The sequence below is a fragment of the Carassius gibelio genome, chromosome B24 (genome assembly GCF_023724105.1).
Source record: "Carassius gibelio isolate Cgi1373 ecotype wild population from Czech Republic chromosome B24, carGib1.2-hapl.c, whole genome shotgun sequence".
In the NCBI taxonomy this organism is placed as follows: Eukaryota; Metazoa; Chordata; class Actinopteri; order Cypriniformes; family Cyprinidae; genus Carassius; species Carassius gibelio.
In genome coordinates this window covers 21,084,616-21,103,745 of record NC_068419.1, presented here as the reverse complement: position 1 = coordinate 21,103,745, position 19,130 = coordinate 21,084,616, and the positions used below count along the sequence as shown (strand labels likewise).

At 36.6% G+C, this 19,130-nt stretch overlaps 1 protein-coding gene across 2 annotated transcripts; it reads right to left on the bottom strand.

Moving 5' to 3' along the window:
* Window positions 1–135: 135 nt before the first annotated feature.
* Window positions 136–16,081, bottom strand: LOC128013657 (short transient receptor potential channel 1). 2 transcript variants are annotated; one of them, XM_052596783.1, is made up of 13 exons: window positions 15,585–16,081; window positions 14,221–14,375; window positions 14,002–14,103; window positions 13,488–13,690; window positions 12,964–13,095; window positions 12,039–12,234; window positions 10,430–10,766; window positions 6,734–6,873; window positions 6,236–6,394; window positions 3,535–3,722; window positions 2,760–2,961; window positions 2,077–2,271; window positions 136–1,011 (listed from the first exon to the last, which is right to left on the bottom strand). In XM_052596783.1, exons 1-13 carry the CDS (start codon window positions 15,748–15,750, stop codon window positions 784–786), a joined length of 2,403 nt encoding a protein of 800 aa, XP_052452743.1. In that variant the 5' UTR covers window positions 15,751–16,081; the 3' UTR covers window positions 136–783. The 2 variants fall into 2 exon arrangements, with proteins under 2 accessions (XP_052452743.1, XP_052452744.1); XM_052596784.1 differs by lacking the exons at window positions 12,039–12,234; window positions 13,488–13,690; window positions 14,002–14,103; window positions 14,221–14,375; window positions 15,585–16,081 and having other exon boundaries at window positions 12,964–12,984.
* Between the last annotated feature and the right edge of the window lie 3,049 nt (window positions 16,082–19,130).

Sequence of the window (19,130 nt, the reverse complement as noted above, 5' to 3'; positions counted from 1 at the left end):
AGATTTAAAGGAAGGTTCAAAATATTCAAGTAGTTCAAATGATCATGTCAGAACATCTGTTTCTAAAATTGCCTAGGGCTCAGAGTGCTTGACTATGAAGGGCACTATTCAAACATTTAACTCCTTAATAAACTCTTGAAAGGAACAGGTTTATTTTTAAGAGTTTCTTTCCAGCGTCAAAATATCTGTCCTGTGTAGTTTAGGTCCAACCCTAATCAAACACACAAAACACTCAAAGTCTTCATGATCACTTGAGATGAAGAAAATTACAAGCAGGTTAGAAATGAACATTGCAGGACAGTTGGTTCTGTCAGGACCACTACTGTCAAAGATGATTGACAATTAGCATAAAGTTTGGATTGCCAGTTCTTGGTTCCGTTCTTGGCAAGTACTCAGAGTGCTTGACTAACATGACCTGCCAGAACTACGCTACTCTAGATTCTTTAGGAGCAGGGTTGAAGACTGTGTCTTTACAACACATTAACTGTGAATTAATCTTAAATTACATATTCAAATACTGCAAGTTACTAAGAACTTATGCAAGTTCAATTAAAAAAAATTCTTCATAATAAATGTTATTTATTTGTAAAGAATTACACTTTTAGAAAACAAGTAGGATGCAAGAATTTTACACAAGTTATGATTCTGCAGGCTTTGGTGTAGAATAAACAGAGCATACAGTAATACTATTCCAGTAGAGTCCCAGGACTTTTTCGTCTTCCAAAGAAAAAGAAGAAGAGCATTGTTGAGCATGCTGGGTCACTTTAAATAAATGGACATGGCTTAGTTTCTGGGGTAAAACATGGCATATTTGGAGGTGCGGAAGCCCAAAAGATCTCTCATTTCATTGCGGAATTTGGAGAGGTCTTGCCGCAGATCATTGAGGTTCTCTACCGTGGCCTGGTCAGTGCTCTGCATCTTCTGCCTTGTGGAGGTCAGGTAACGGTGAACAAGACAGCACATAATCTTCTGATAGTTCTCATCTCTTTTCTGCTTCAGGTTCTTCCATTCCTGGAAGCAAAGAGTTAGAAGATGACTGGCATGCTGACTGTAAGGCATAATATGTCTAGAGCTTGCTTCTCTTTAACTAACATGGTGCCAATTCCAAGTTACCCCTTTTTTACCAAAAGGGTACACACTGTGGTACCAGACCTGATTCTTGGCCAATCCTCCGGCAAACCTTTTGCAAAGTGGTGTAATTTTTTTCAACCGAATTCACAAATGAACTATAAGAGGATATTATGTTGCTACATGCTAATTATACTACACAGCTAGCCAAAAGATAAACACAGAGCCAGAAGTGCCCAATCCTGCTCCTTTAGGGACGACTTCCTGCAGAGTTTAGCTCCACCTGCCTAGAAGTTTTGAGCACACCTAAAGATCTTGACTACCTGATTCGGTTGTATTTCAATTAAGTTTAAAGTTAGAGCCTTCCTGGTGCAGGATTGGCATCCCTGGTGTATGCAGTTATGGAGTTGTACATAGTACTGAGAGTGAATCTTGCATACCGACAGTTCTCATAAACCAGGGGTGTCCAATCCTTTTTTTGGAAGACCACTGTCCTGCAGAGTTAAGCTCCAACCCCCCCAAAAAAACAATCCATCCCCTTTCCAAACCCCTGCTGAGTTTAGCTCCCACACAACTATCTGTAGGTTTCTAGTAATCCTGACAAACTTGATTAGATGGTTCAGCTGTTTTTACTTGGAATTGGAACTAAACTGAACAAACCTGTCATAAACTTTGAGCTTTCTGTTGTTCCTGCTCTAGAGAGATTGAAACTGAACAGGCAGATTTACAGTCTTTGTGGGCAACCAAGGGTGTACATATGTCCACCTGTCCATATGCAAAATAAAGACTGTAAATCTGCCTGTTCAATTTCAATCTCTCGATCAATCAGGGTTGGAGCTAAACTCTGCAGCGCATTGGCCCTCCAGGGCAGGGAAGTCTTTAAGAGCAGGAGTTTTTACTTGATTGTCAATAGGTCAGTTATCCATAAATACCAATAAATTAAAACTATGGATAGACAGTGCATTAGGCAGATTTTGCCAAATATAAGTTCATATATGACTTACATACCTTGAGGCTATTTTGTCTTTTGACCTTGCCTGTGGAGGTGTGGGAACAAATCCATTTGCTCAAGCTGATGACCAAGTAACACACGGTCTTGGGAGAGGGTAGGATGTTGAAAGGTGGAGGCAGTGTGCACTTGTCATCGAAGTAGCTGAGCCACAGCTTGGCCCGGGCAAACTTCCACTCCTTATCTTCATGGTTCTGAAAGCAGATAAAATCGTCAAGGTACAATAATGTCTTCACTACCTAATGCTACCTGCCTGATGCATATTCCCACGTGTATAAGTAACTATGTGTATGTGCATTCATTCATATCTTCCTGATACAAAGAGTAATATACCTGAATATTGCTATCTGTTAATATTCCTATTTATCACAATTGTGAGCGATTAGTCACATGGCACTTGATAACTTAGGTGATTTTCAGGTCACCTATTTCCAGTGTTATATGTGCCAGCTGATCAAAGGTTGTTGAGATGAACAGGAATGATAATGGATAGAACTCCTTCAAACAACCGTTTAGACCACATTCAAATCTCTACTGCCCCCATCAGGTTTGGAGAACCCATAGTGTTTATGTGATGTTAACACTAGATGAATATGTGAAACTTCTTTTATTAAATCTACTCGTCAGGAACACATCATGCATCATGTTGAGAAAGCATCAGATCATCTCAAGGGTCACTTACAGCAATCTGTCTGAAGCTCTTATGCAGCATGGCCACTAGGAGTTTGGTGAGAACGATGACTACAACAATGTTGTAGGTACCGACAATAAGAGCACCAACAAACGACCGCAGCTCCTCTGTGTAGCTAATCCTTGTAACAAACAGAGCCACATGTGCCAGGGAAAAAATGTACCAGAAGAGGGCGTAACATGTCCCCATAAACCTGGAGAAAGTTAAAGATAAATGATTATGGTAAAATATTTTATTGAAATTTTTTTTCATGGTCAACATAGTACCTTGCAACTTTAGAACAATAATTTATGGCCTTGTCCCAAATCACACCCTAAACCATTGTGGTCTTCCTCTGAGTATACTCTTTTTTGACGTAATGCTGCTTTGACTGTCATGTAAAAGTCAAAAGGAAGCACAGCAGCTACAATGGGGATGCTCAGGAGCACACTTCTGAAAGCTAAAATAATGAATGGGAAACCATACAGTCTTGTGGACTTGATGGACAGATGTACACGGAAGATATTGCAAGTCTGCAAGACCGCAAGTGCACATGAAGTGTGCCAGTTGGGATAGGGCTTGTGTCACAGAAAGCTAAAAACAGTTTTGTCTGTCAAATACTTTTCAAATGGGTCATATCATGAACTCAAAACTGCCTCCCTAGTCCAAGAAGAGCATTTATTTAAACTAAGATGCAAAAGCTAATTTTGAAAGAAAAAAATACATGATATGGTCTCTTTAACAATTACATTTCTGATTCGTGTAAATTAGAAGAAATACAAAGTACGTGTGAAAGGTGTCGTTGCTCTGCTCTCGACAGAAGATGCCCGCGCAGTCCTTGGTTATATTTTTGGAGCTGGATAGGTCCTTGTCTTTTCCATAGAGCTGTGTCAGACCAATGGTGAAAGAGATGAGTACGAGCAAGAATAAGCCAAGAAACTTGCCAAACTCTTGTAGCATCTGGCCCATGGAGATCTGCAACGAAAAACACACCAGTCCTTCCACATCAAAGCCTGAGCAGTGCAGACTCACTTACATACAGAGAGCTATAGAAAGGCTCTTAATTTAATATAAATATGTTCTTAAATAAGTTAATTTTAAGTGTTTAAGTGGACATTTGACTAATTCCATATATAAGATAGCAACTAGTCACTGATAAACACATTTCGGGTAAATATTGGTTTGGCCCATCAGGGGGTAATGGCAGGGGAACATTTCCTGGTAGCTACATTAAGCAACCCTTACCTACAGTAAACACATAGCGTTTTTAAGGTCTCTGTGTCTATCTGTGCTTTCCACTGGTCTTTCCAGTGTGGGTTGAGGTAAGGGGTAAGATGAATTCCTTGTGTCAAGTCTGACTGGTGAACCGTAATGTTCTGTACTGTGTGTTTGCTCTGAAACATAGCCAGGATTTGGGGGATTTTTTTTTTTTTAACAACTCCCATTAAACAAATTCATTTCCGTGTCACTCTCAAACCCCCTGTAGGCATTTTCCACACCTAATATTTTTCAACCTTTTTTTGAACTCCGGAATTTGCACTAGCCATTTGAAACTTATGTCTCTGACACAAAGCCCCAAATCCAACCCCAAGTGATTACGCAGACTGAAAGAACTCTTTAGAATATTCGATTTGAAGCCTGATTAGAAATCGTATAATACTTTATTATACAACAGTTTGTTTAGTCCACTATTCCGACTGCTTCAAGAGTGCTGATATTTTGTATGACAGCGCTAGAATGTTTCATTGTTTATAAATGCTCATGACACTGATTAGAGTAATATTTATTAATAACAATTTGTAAATTAATGTTGGTGTTGAACAGCATTATTTGAAATGTAATATTTATTATTATTTTTTTTGTAACAGTGATATTATCTATTTTCATTAGTTTAATGCTTAATTTCTATTATTAATATTATTAGTATTAATAATAATAACAAAAAAGGATCATGGATTATGGATTATGGATCCCAAACATTAAAATGGTAACATATAATAAAAAATAAAAAAATAAAAACAGTTTCCATCTGGCTCTGCTAATGACTCTTTTATCCAAGCAAGCAAGGGTTTGGCAAGACACCAACCTATCAGATATTTCTCAGCAGGCATGTTAATAATCAGGGCTTATCATCCTGACAAACTCAACTAATTCAGACAGTTACTGTAGCTATACAAACACCATTCTGCTCCTTAAATTTAAAGTTCAAGCAGTCAGTTGGACATCTCAACTCTTGCCCTCACAAAGAAAGAAATATGTCCTCAGACGTTTATCCAGGGGTGAGTCAGTGTTTTCCACTTATCTTTCCTTTGGGAGATTTACTGGACACTCTTAGCCAAACAATGACGCATGAGGTAGTAAATGTCTGCCTTCCCAGTCTGCTGTATGAAAACTTGACTGTGTTCTTTGTCATTCTTGTATCTGTTCATCATACGTTTGTATGGTAGAGGGAGTGACATAGAAAGCATTTAAGAATGTGGGTAGGTTCATGCATTAAAAAGCTATAATACAAGGGACTTTCCTCTAAATATCTTTATTTGGGTGTGTGTTCATGCGTCAATCCATTACAGCTGAGAATGTGTGTTTCAAACCACACTCCTTAGCAAGTTACTTTTCCATACAGCAGAGCCAGACACTGATTTCAGTCTAAGAGCACGTGCCGGAGAGCAGAGGGCCACTCACACATAAACTCAGGACTGACATGGTGTTACTCACGTCGAATACCGGAGTGCTCAGAGAAGAGCACTGCTGTATTATGCAACCTCCCTGAAACTACTGCAGAAAGACGATGGCTGCTAAAGACAGAGCTGCTGAAGTCATTTATACAGGGTGAATCTCATGAAGACTGGAAGACTGAAAAGAGTGTAGCATTAGCATTGCCAAAGACACGGATTTAATCACGACAGAGTGATACAAGTCCATGTTTTGTGATAAGTAAGATAATTATCAAAGGCCAATCCACAACGTGTTATAGGTTGCACACCACAGTGGCTGGAGGCAAGATTTGCAGCTCAAACTTAATAATTTGGGATCTTTATGAGCATCTATGGAGAAACTTCAACATCCATAGAACCTTTCCATTGGTTTGTCTTTATAGTGGGAAAAGGTTCTTTAGATCATTCAATCTGATCACTGATTGTTTTTTTGAGAACTAACAAAAAAAAGTACCTGCATTTGGCAGGTGGCGGACGTTACTTCATGAGATTCAACCCCATACTATAAAAAATCCATATAAATGAGAAATGAAACCCTATGGCATAGATCCAAGAACAGAGAATTGAAAGAGAAAAACAACTCAAGAGAACTGAAAACTGACACTTGCAGCACTGATAAGATCACAGGAAAACTGAGAGAACTTTCTGGCATTCTGTGTTATCGTTGCAACCGCTGGGCATTACGTAACATAAGAAAAAGCTTCAGTGGTTAAACACTCCAGTGGATGTGGCAGTAAATGGATAAGAATTACAGATAGAGGAAGCTGTGATTACCTGTAAAGGCCCCAAGATGGAGCTGGTGGTATACATGAAGAACAGACGGAGATAGCTCAGAACATTGGCGAACGCAAAAAGGCCTTCGGCAACCAAGAGGGGATGGAACGCATCCCAATTTTTCCTGTCTTCAAATGGCTCTTCACCAACGTTATTAAACTGAAGCAGAGGACAAAGGAAATGCTAAATTATGTAGTTTCTACAAAATACCTGTATATATATCAACACACACACACATTTATATAATATAATATATATATAATTATGTATTACAAAGTTGATATATAAATATATTTACACATGACATGTTCTGTATTTTACACATCTTTGTGTTGTTTCAAACTCTTAATTTTCTTTTTAAATGGAACACAAAGGATAAATTGAAGAGAATAGTACTTCTTTTGTGTACCACGGACGAAAGTCAGTCATAATTTGGTAATTTTCCTTTAATAACTTGGTAAAGTGCTCAGAATGAAATGTTCTGGACAGGGTTTATACCTTGCTGTGAGCCACCACTTTTAGGGCAAAAGTGGCCAAATAAAGCGAGTTCATGACAAAACTCAGCTGGTTGCGTGACTCTTCCAGGAAGTCCTCCAATCCCTCATACCACAGACGCTTCACATCAGACCACACCATGCCTGCAGAGAGAGGAATTTGCTATCAGTGCAAATAATCATTCCTGCAGCAAATCCGAAATTCCTTGCAGCAGGTTTTTTTATCACCTGTCAGGGGCAATGTTACTCAAAGAACCATGCTCTGCACTCTGTTACTCAAACATGCGCCCTCTGCACTCTGGGCACTCTTGTTTTTGGGAGGTGTTCATTTGCACTGCCACAATACTTTAGGATCGATATTTTCACGTTCTGAAGGCTTCAAGTGCCAGTAAAACCAAGTAAAAATGCATATGCTTTTCCAAACAGCTGTAATTTTCGCTGCATTGCATGTATGCGTTCTGCGCATGCGCAGTGTGAAACACAGGACGCTATAACAGGAAGAAGCTCCAGCGTATCAACTACCAAAGTCGTCTCTGTTTATCGAGCTTGGCATGAATGTATTTGAGAGTAACTGGGGTAAAACCTTAAGCTTCTTCGGTGTTTTCGTCGCGGCGCTCGCCGCTGTTTTTTACTATCTTGAGAATTCATTGATCGACGAGACTTTCCTGACCTTAATAATTTGTCACACTGCGCATGCGTGAAATGCGTTAAAAAAATTGACGTAATTAATGACAAACAACTAATTAACGTCGTTAATGCGCTATTTTTGACAGCCCTAATATATATATATATATATATATATATATATATATATATATATATATATATATATATATTTAAATAAAAATATGTCATTATATTTATTATATAACTGTGAGTAGCATAAACTCTGCAAGCAAGTCTGCACTAAGTCTAAACAGTATTTACAGTAGATGCTATTTATACTATGCGCAGATAGTGGCAGATACCATTTGTGTAAAATGGTATGGTGACCCATACTCAGAAATTGTGGTCTGCATTTTACCCGTCCAAAGTGCATACAGACAGCAGTGAACACACACACGGAGCAGTGGGCAGCCATTTATGCTACGGCGCCCGGGGAACAGTTGGGGGTTCAGTGCCTTGCTCAAGGGCACCTCAGTCACGGTATTTCCGGCACGAGACTCAAACCCACAACCTTAGGAGTTAAACTCTCTAACCACTAGTCCACAACTTCCCCATTTGCACTTCAATGTGTTGTAGTACATAACAAAACAGCATATATATATATATATATGTGTGTGTTTGTGTATAAACATGGAAAGTCTTGGACACGATTCGAAAAGGCTAAATGTTAAAATACACAGAAATAAAATTTTAGCTACATATGTATATATCTGTATATATTTATAGCTAAAATTTTATTTCTGTGTATTTTAACATTTAGCCTATTATTTTAATATACTTAAACTCAAACTATAACTTTTAAGTTTCACCTTTTAAACTTTTTTTCACTTCAGCAATAATTTGCCAAGTGTCTTCTTTAACAAGAGTGATAAATGGTAATAAATGGATCATAAGTACTTCATAAATTTAATTAAGTACAATAAAGTCCCCTAAAAATACAAAATAATAATAACAAATAAAAACATTATTAAATTAAAATATAGTGCAGCTTTGGAACGATGAGAATTACGAGAGAATTAGCATTTTTGAATGCACTCTTGCACAAATTGCACTCTCCAAAGCATTTGTGTATTTAATGGCTTTAGAGACAAAGCACACCCATGATGCCAGAAAATTAAATGATATTGTAGCTCTACGGTGTATCAGAGTGAATCAGACAATTTAAGATTTGATCAGATAGGTGTTGAATATTTCAAAGAGCCAAATTCTACAAAGAGGCCCAGAATGATCTGTCCAGATTCTAGCGCCAACCAGTCTGAAGCAAGGCTAACCAACTCCACAGTTTAAACAGCTTGCAACATTAACACAAAAAAAAAAACCACTTAGTGATAATCCAAACTCAAAAAGGAGATTGTTGATTTTGGGGTAACCAAGTAACCAAGATTGATTGTGATTCCATTGGAGCTTTCCGGGTTTTGCAAGCCCCCTTAGCATCATACATTCTGTATGTCTACCTATATCTGATTAAGCCTTATGAAGCATTGAAGCATTTCAGTTAAGTGGTTCACAAAAGGGATCATTTCTCAAGGCTTTATTTGCTCTCAATACCACCTGGTTGCCAAAAAGTCTAAAACGAGCAGATACATTACAGGTGACCTGATGTGGTCTGTGATACACTTTTTTTGCGCCAATTAAGGCTTAGACAAAAAAAAAAAAAAAAAAAAAAAAAAAAAAAAAAAAATATATATATATATATATATATATATATATATATATATATATATATATATATACATACATGTATTTCCACATAGACTAATCTATTTAAATTAATATAATGTGTATTTTATAATGATAGTATAACATAATACAACATAACTGCATATTGGCTTGAAATGAATGGGCATATCAAATGTGTTTAAATCAAGTCTTTGCTCATAATAAGTAGGAGAGGCAATATCATTAGTCTAAAACTGGAAGTGGCTGGGTTAAACAGTGCGAAGGACTGAATTTTCAAGATTCAAACCCCTTCCTGAACCACTCTGGCCAAACGAGGCTTCGGACGTCATTACTCTAAAACGATACAAGCCTCAATACGTGCTTCACTGACAACTGCTGGGATTTCTCGACACACGCACCAAGCTTTCGACACAGAACGTAAAGTAATATCACTACACGCAGGACCGGTTTGAAAACCAGTTTCAGCTGTAAAAACGAAACAAAACGAAAAAAAACAATCAGTGGAGATAACACACCACAAAAACCACAGAACTCACACAACTAGTTTTGAAGACCGGTAAATGATTCCTGTTGACATTTTGCACACTGGAGGGCATGACTTTACTCAGCTCCCATGGGCTAAATACAAGTTTCATGTCAAAATTTCAATTGACATTCTATTCACGTCATTTCTGAGGTTGCTATTATTCTGGATGTGTTACTAAAAGCAGTAAACAACAGAATTTTAAGATGGAAAGGTTAGTTATTTGATCAGAACAAACAGGAGATCTAATGAAATATATTTTTAAATGTTATGAATTATGATGTATATTCGTAAATTAGCAGTGTAAAAGAATACTCTTCCTCCCTCTTGTGGTGTACGTGGAGTTTTCATTTTATTAATCATATGATATTCTTAAATCCGCAGGCATTTGTGGTCATAAATCATGATCTACTTTTTATTTTATTCATGAAGGTTAAGTCTTTAAAGAAAGAAATTTGACAAAAACTAAAACAAGTGCCATTAGCAACAAATTACCCAGTGGTATTATGCTAAAGCGCTCCAGAGAGATGCTAACCACTAGTTGTGTTTATAACTTCCGCATCAAGGAACATTATCTATGTAATTTATCGGTCATACTAATGGTTTTGTAGAATTATGAAGAACAGATGGATGGCATGTATGTTTATAATGCAAAGAAGTTCAAGACTGGTGGGTCTGTTTTAATTATTCAATTCGTTTGCTTTTTGTTGAAACAGCAATCACAGCACACTATTCTTGTTTGGGTCATATTTGTCAGATAGGAAGCACATGCAGAGAAAATAGTAGATGAAAACTTTTCATGTTCATACACATATGAACGTCTATCCTCACCTATAATCCAGAGAATGAGAAGGTAGTCTATCAGCTCCAAAGGGGGACCCATGGTGTTCTTCTTATCCTCGTTGTAGACCAGTGAATAAAGGTTTAGAAGGAGCAGAAAGGTGAAGTAGGAGGCACTATGGATGATGAACTTGATAAAAGGTGTGTGGATGACCTGGCCCACTCGAGAACGGGGTCCCAGCAGGTAACAGATGGACAGCAGAGGCCACATCAGCGCCACGCTCAAAACATACAGGATCTTCAAGCATGTGTGCTTGCGGCGGTAGCTCGCCATCTCGCCAAACCACACCGTGTTCAGGAACTGCTGACAGTTGGACTGGGCAACGAACTGTACAGATTGGAATATGAGAAAATGCATTAGAAAAAAAAACATGAAGAAAAAAAAACCCAAGATATATGCCTGGTGCTTTCTTATAAAATAAATGTTGAAATATCAACAATATCTGGCCATTGGTTAAAGGGATAGTTCACCCAAAAATGTATTTCTCTATTTGTTCCAAACCTGTACGAGTTTCTGTTGAGCATAAAAGTAAATATTTTGACGACTGTTGAAAACCAAATAATTGATGGTAGCCGTTGACTTCCATAGCATGTTTTCCCCTAATATTAAAGTCAGTGGCAACCATCAACTGTCTGGTTACCAATATTCTTCTAAAGATGAAAGAAACTCATACAATGTTGGAAATAAAAATGATACAGAAATTGCATAAATCGAGTTTACATTTTTGGGTAAACAATGTCTTTAAGGTTGTTAACCGGGGTACATTTCCCAAAAGCATCGCTGGCAGGTTTTGCTGTTAGCAATATAGTTCTACGATATGTTGTTTCCAGAAACCATTCGCAAGTAGCATTGCAAAGTTGTGTGGATGGAACTGTAGCCCACAAAATACTGTATAGTTTTACGCTAGCATGACGTGAACTTAAATAGATCTTGCTTTTTAGCAAAATAAGCAAGCTAATGACCATGCTAACATCTTCCATTCCATATACTGCATACAAATTTCATTCTATGTCTTTCAGTTTGTCTGGAAAATGAAAGTGCTGGATGTGCATGTAGGTATGTTGATGTTAGAGTGAACTTGTGATGGAATCAAAACATCTGCAATCACAGCGAAACAATGGAGAACAAAAATAGCGATGTAGTCCACAATGGTCAATATTTACGGCCATAATGACATTCAGTTTCAAAGCAATCTATTTACAAAAGCTATATCACCTTTGTGAATTATCATTGATTTCCTATTATTGAAGCAATGTTGTTTGAACAACAAATGTGCTACAAAATCACTATGTTATGGGAAACAGACATGACAAGCTAGTTCATTTTAACATGATGTGCCATACTATGGTAGTTAAGTAGGCAAGTTACATCATTGTATGGTTAGATTTAGGTCATTCATACAAATTCATACAAATTGTGCAACTCATAAAATACGTACGATTTAGCAAAAATCGTTTGAATTTGTACGAGTAAGCTTGCATGAATTCGTATGAATTAGGCACCTCATAAAATATGTATGAATTGCCGTGAGATTAGGCTGGAAATGCACCCCAGGCTATTGAAGATACAAGCATAGTTTTGTTAAAAATCTTCATTAACCTCCTTTTGGTTGTATTTTATGGCCAGTTTGAGGCGACTGAGGTTCATGCGTTCCTCTAGTAGGCCTCTCTTGTCTACGTGGTCCTCACTGGACGTGTGGTTCAGTATGACCTCCAGCTCGCGAGAGTTGCGGGCCTGAGCCAGCAAGTCCTTGGCGAACATCTTGCATTGCTTGGCAAGTTCTTCATAATCATTGCTGTAATATAATGACAACAAGATCCAGAATGAGAAACACCTTCTTTCTTCTGGATCTGTCATGGTTTTTATCGTTTTGAAGTCAATCAAAGAAGACTATAGAAATCATAAAGTTTGGACTGTGATTGTTTCATAGGGGAACATGGGCGAGTGTCAACATTTACAGGTCCCTAGATGTGATTGTTGGCAATTGTATTGCTACTCGAAACAGAAATGCACGTTTTTGTTCCACCAGAGAAAAAATTGTCTGAACCACATACTTTTTGACAAACAAGAGGTTTGTATTATAATATATTTCTCATCCAAATTAACGTCTCTGAGTTGACTGAGAAATTCATGTATGCCAAAAACTGCTACATAAAAAACCTAATGGTGCATGCCTTACTTACTAAGAAACTATTTTGCATTCTTTACGTTTTATTTAAAATCTAATTACTGACCTATTTATTCCTTATTTGTGACAAAAAAGCATAATATGAAATGAATCACTCTCTTCCTTTCAAGCAAACCTGAAGACACATTGTGAATTTGTTTATATTTAGCTATTGATTTGGAATTTAAAAAACATTCTATACTGACCATGGGCAAGCATCCTCACTCTTTTGACAACCTTTGTCCCCATTAAATTATCTGCTATAAATGCATGCATGTAAAACTGTCAAACCAATCTGCTCTTTCCATTTAGCTACGATCCCTATGAGACCTCTTTCCCTAATCACTCTTCCATTACCGAAACTCCACTTCCACCAGGCTTAGCTCTTTCAGATCAGCACTGAGCTCGAATGCTCTCAGAATGGGGTCTTCTTCTGTAAGCATGATCAAGGATGGGCTAGCAAGGCATCGATAGATATCTAGACGGAACCTGCAAGAGACACAGATGGAGGATGAAACAGAACACTCAAAATAATGCAGTCAAACTCAACTCCACGTTGTAAATACACTTTAGGATTGCTGTTTGTGCTTTTCAAATATATTTATTCTTCAGTACAGACTTCACAAAATCTCAAGATATCTATCATATATGCTAAAACGTTTGTTCTTAAAAGATCTGACTATGGCCTTGATAAGTCTTCAATTGTATTCTTGTGATTTTTTTTTTAAGGATTTTTGCTCCTTTGAACTAATACATCTGAACTGTATCTTAAAATAAATTTTTCATTAACACTGCCTAAAGTGAGTAAAATGGCTTTTGAATATTTTGGCTTTTTTAGACTATTCATTCACTTCATGGTTTGACTACTTAAAAATGATTGCCTTGAGTGACGGAGACTGTCCTTCTTGTTCTTGGCATTACAGAGGGTGCACTCGCACCCTACAGCATGGGGTCGTGGCAGAGAGATGTCTTGTTTTAATAGCATGGTCAAAATCTCATAATTGTTCCGGTGGGCAGCAAGAATGACTGGAGCAACATCCATGGTGGTGGAATACTCTGGGTTTTGAATGCGCTGCATCAATTTCTAAAAAAAGGTATACAAGGATCTGATTATGCAATATGACATTTTGAGGACAATTTAGGTACGTTTTAAATAATTTGTATTTATTAATATATTTATTGATATAAAAATATTAATATTTAGTTAATAAAACAAAGTATATTAATTGATATAAAAATACTAATATTTAATTAAACAAACAAATATATATATATATATATATATATATATATATATATATATATATATATATATATATATATATATATATATATATATATATATATAGATATTAATAAATTATAATAAATGAAAAAAAAAAAAAAAAAACTAACCGCAATAGAAGGTTTAGAGGAACGTCTGGGCCGATGGTTTAGCAGGATGTCAACTGCTCCTACCACTTCTGAATCAATAGCCACTAATAATGCATCTGTGGCCTGTGGCACACACACACACACATACACACACAAATCCATCTCAAATGATCAGATTGCTTTTATCTACCATGTTATGCATGATATGTAATATGTGACATGTTATGATGGTGTTCTCACCTGACAGCCATGATCCAAGAGCAACTGCAAAATGTCTAGATTCTCATTTTCGATTGAAATGGTGACCGCATCTCTCCCAAGTACATCTACACAGTTAATGTTTAATTCACCATGTCGTTTCTCCTCCAGAAGTTTCTTTACCATGTAGTAGTCTCCTTCAGATGTAGTAAGGTAACAATATATTAGTTTAATGGTTTACACAATGACATCAACATATGCTATCAGAAAGAGAGGACAGCAGTTTTTGATGGAAACTAATGTAGACCATAAAGGAGAGATATCCTTCCATGAACCATTTTAGGATTTCTTTATATGGTAAAAGAATAGCAACTGACTCTTGTCTGCACAATGTAACCGGAGGGAATCCATTCGTTTTCCAAGCTGTTTCTGGAGTGCTTGGAAATAAACTATGCACTTCTGTTAAACAAAACACTACACATTGAAGCATTAGTCAAGCTCTCAAAATCTACTTACCTCAAAACAAATCACTATTACCTAGAAGTTTGTCATGTAAAATGAAAAGGAAATTACTTAGAACTGTTAAAACTGTTAAACTCTATTATTTCACTCTCACATCATCACTGTTTCATTACTTTTCTAAGAAATCCAACGCACTTCTTTAAGTTTTGTTTCCCTAGTTGTTCTACATGGGACCAATTTTTGATTAATTTATATAGTGCCCTTTCCCAAGCTCAAGGACACTGTATAAAAGCATTAACACAATATACATTTGATTAACATAATAATAAACAGCAATTTCACGGTAAACTAATCAATTAATCAAATTAAGTGTACAGTAGACGTTTGCCCAGTCGGGGTATAGCCATTATTGCAGTTGCATATTATATACTGAAACAGAAACAGAAATACATAACATAGTATAGGTAACAACAGTAAAAGGATAATGTGAATAAATAAACAAAGAGTAGTAAATGCATCAACAATACACAGAATGAAAACACAGAGAGAAATTACAGCTTGTAGTAGGCTAAATATATCTCACCAAACGTTGCTGTGTGAAGTCAAAATCATTTTTCTTCTTAAAAATGTCTTAATTTGAGTATATGACAATATGATGATCCATCCAAACAAAGCAAGAACTCCACATATTTGTAAAATATCACATGTAACGCTACCTATATATTACAGTAGGCTATACCATTTTATCAGAACAAAACATTTAGTATTAGAGCATAATTATTTGTACAAAATTAATAGCAATTCATGTTATTTAAACCAAAATAAAAGACATGGTAAAAACCAAGCAGCTAAAATCTATAACATTATTATTATTATTATCATCAATAAATGTATTATACAATATATCTAAGCAACACCTCCTTTAGAGTGGTAAATGAACTTACCCTTCTCGCAGGCCAGCAGAAAGAGCTTCTCGTCCAGAGTGGTCTCCTCCTTCACCTCTCTGACGTCTTTTAACGCCAGATATTTATCCGGAGAAGACGAGTCCGTGCCCTGATATAGAGCAGCCATTATAACGGAGAGAGAGTACGGCAAAGCACTGATGTGCATCCCACCGAGCAGAGCTTACACCTTTATACACATGAAACCACCGAAATCACCGAAATTAAAACAAGAGCCCTGGTCAATCTTGATGTAAACGACGCTACGTGCTCTGATAAGGCCCTCGCGGTTTATGAGAAATTGATTCCTGTCAGAGCTCTTTATGTAACATCCGCTTCTCCTTTTATGTGTATGGTACGATAGAAAAAACATCCATCAGCATGTATAAGGATCATCTAAAGGTTTTCATAATCAAATCTTCCCTAATAGATTGTAAACACAAGAAGAGGCTGGAGCATCGCGATGTTCTGTAGCAATGGTGCTGATGCTGCTGCAAATGCGCATGCGCGCTCTGTCACTGCCTCTGGAGCATCAATAGTTACATAAGAAATGGATGTCCGCAAGAACCTTTTTTATTAGCAAAGCTAAAGTGCATCGTTTAATATTGCATATTTAACAACATAATTATTTTGAGCGTGTTTTCGTATTATTACACTTGTGTTTAGTGTGCCGGTGATGTTTTATTTTTAAAAACGTTCAATCGAACCATCAAGCAACTTACCAATGAGGACAATAAAACAAGGAAGAACGATTAGCATCCGGGAAACAATACACGCATCTATAGTTTGTGTTTGCATATTCCATCGTGCCTCTGATTATTGAAGACAAACATCAATAAAAACAAAACAAAATGGAACAATAATATAATATAATATAATATAATATGACTGATCAATTTATTAATCAATTAAATGGGTAAATCAATTGTTAAAATGATTATATGGTTAAATAAAATAATTAAATGATAAATTATTATAAAAGAATAAATGAAAACAAAGACAGTAGAACATAACACAAATGTTTGGTTGCTCTCCTGAAGCAAAACACACACAGTTTACATTAGAGGATCTTCAGATCCTTAATTTCAACATAAGTAAATATAAGCCAATTGGACATTTATTTGAGTTTAAGTATTTTATTACTTCACTTGTAATAAACTTAAAGATTCCACGTAGAAACAAAGCTTTTGCAATAAAACGTAAACTACAAACAAGTTTAAAAAAAGATACTTGACTAAACGCACACACAAACTGGTGTACATACAATGTAGTATGTCCATGCATGGATCCATCAATTCAATGTCAATTTTTTATATCTAAAAGTAATATGCATGGTACTGTTTTGGTAATGTAATCTTAAGCAAGTTTAAGCATTATGAAATTAAAAAAGTGTCAAGGTAAGTTAGACCTACTTTCATAAATGGCAAATTTCAGAGACTGAAATAGTCAGTTCAGTTAAGTTTAGTTCAATTCAATTCAATTTTATTTGTATAGTGCTTTTAACAATACGAATCATTGCAAAGCAACTTTACAGAAAATGTATGTTTCTATAATATTTAGTATTAGCTTATCAATGGTGACTCATTTTATGTACACACTGCAGAAATGTTCGGAAAACAGACGTAATCAAACAGATGACTAACACTATTAACCACCATTATTATGATGCAATCAAACTAATAGCAAAATTTGGTAATTCTGTATGTTGTTTCAGGGTTAGCATCATCTGAGGTCCTCTGAGGGGTTTACATTATCTCTTCTCAAGTGTTCTGGATCCAGACTGGAGCTTGTGTAAATCATAGCAAAACAGAGAATCAAATAGAGACATAATTAGCATAGATGCTGTTCCAACCAATTAATATTAATTAGTTTAACCCAATCTAAAAAATAATAATGTGCATTTGATCAGATATGCTGCAGTACAAGATTATGAGATGCATTATTTGAATGCTTGACCAAAGAGATTTGTCTTTAATCTAGATTTAAACAGAGAGAGTGTGTCGAACATGATCAGGAAGGCTATTCCAGACTCCAGAGTTTGGGAGCCAAATGCAAAAAGTTCTACCTCCTGTAGGGGACTTTGCTATCCTAGGTACTACCAAAGTCAAGAGTTCTGTGACCTTAGAGAGCATGATGGATTGTAGCGTGGTAGAAGAGTAGATAGGTATGCAAGAGCTAAACCATTTAGGGCCTTATACTGTAATAGAATTTAGTAACTGATACAGGACTTAACATGTAGCCATTGCAGAGACTGTAAATTGTAATAATCATATTCAGTTTTCATAATGAAACAATGCAAGATGTAAAAGTTGTATGACTTTCCTATTTGTGCGTTAGAATGTAGTATACCGATGAAGAAAATTAGAATATCCACTATGACGCAAATTTCTCTTAGGTCTAGTTGTTGTTTTACTACTGTTCCCTGCAACGTGAGCATATACGTGCAGCTTTGGCAAAAGTTTTCAAATTTACACAAATATTAATTTTCACAAAATCTGCTGCCTCAGTTTTTATGATGGCAAATTAATAATAATTGCCAAAAAAAAAAAAAAAAAAAAAAAAAAAACCTCTTTGGCTTAATCCCAAAAACATTTCCACTGCATTTCAGCCTTGTCACAAAAGGACCATCTGATCTCATGTCAGAGATTTTCTCATTAACACAGGTTAGAATGTTGATGAGGATAAGGCTAGAGATCACAGTTATCATTGCTTTGAACAAGAAGGGATTCACAGGCAAGTATAATGTTGCTGGTAAGATTGCACCTAAATGAATCATTTATCTGATCAATCATTTATCATCAAGAATTTCAAGTGGAGAAGTCCAGCAAGTGCCAGGACTGTCTCCTAAAGTAGATTCAGCTGCATCATCGGGGCATCACCAGTGCAGAGCTTGCTCAAGAATGGCAGTAGGCAGGTGTGAGTGCATTTGCATGCACTGTTAGGAGAAGACTTTTGGAGGATGGCCTGGTATCAGGAAGGGCAGCAAAGGACCCGCTTTTCTTCAGGAAAAACCTCAGGGACAGACTGATATTCTCCTAAAGGTACAGGGATTGGACTGCTGAGGACTGGGGTAAAGTATCTTTCTCTGATTAATCCCCTTTCCGATTTTTTGGGGCATCTGGGAAAAAGCTTGTCCGGAGAAGAAAAGGTGAGTGTTACAATCAGTCCTTTGTCATACCTGCTGTACAGCATCCTGAAACTATTCATGTGTGGGGTTGCTTCTCGGCCAAGGGACTGGACTCAATTACAATTTTGCCTAAAAACACAACCATGAATAAAGAATGATGCAAAAACATCCTTTGAGACCAACTACTCCCAACCATCCAAGGACAGTTTGGTGATGAACAATGCCTATTCCAGCATGGTGGAGCACCTTACCATAAGCCAAAAGTGATAAATAAGTGGCTCTGGGAACAAAATATTGAAGTTTTGGGTCTATGGCAAGGAAACTCCCCAGACCTTAGTCCCATTGAGAACTTGTGGTCAATCCTCAAGAGGCAGGTGGACAAACAAAACCCCCCAAATTCCGACAAACTCCAAGCATTGAAT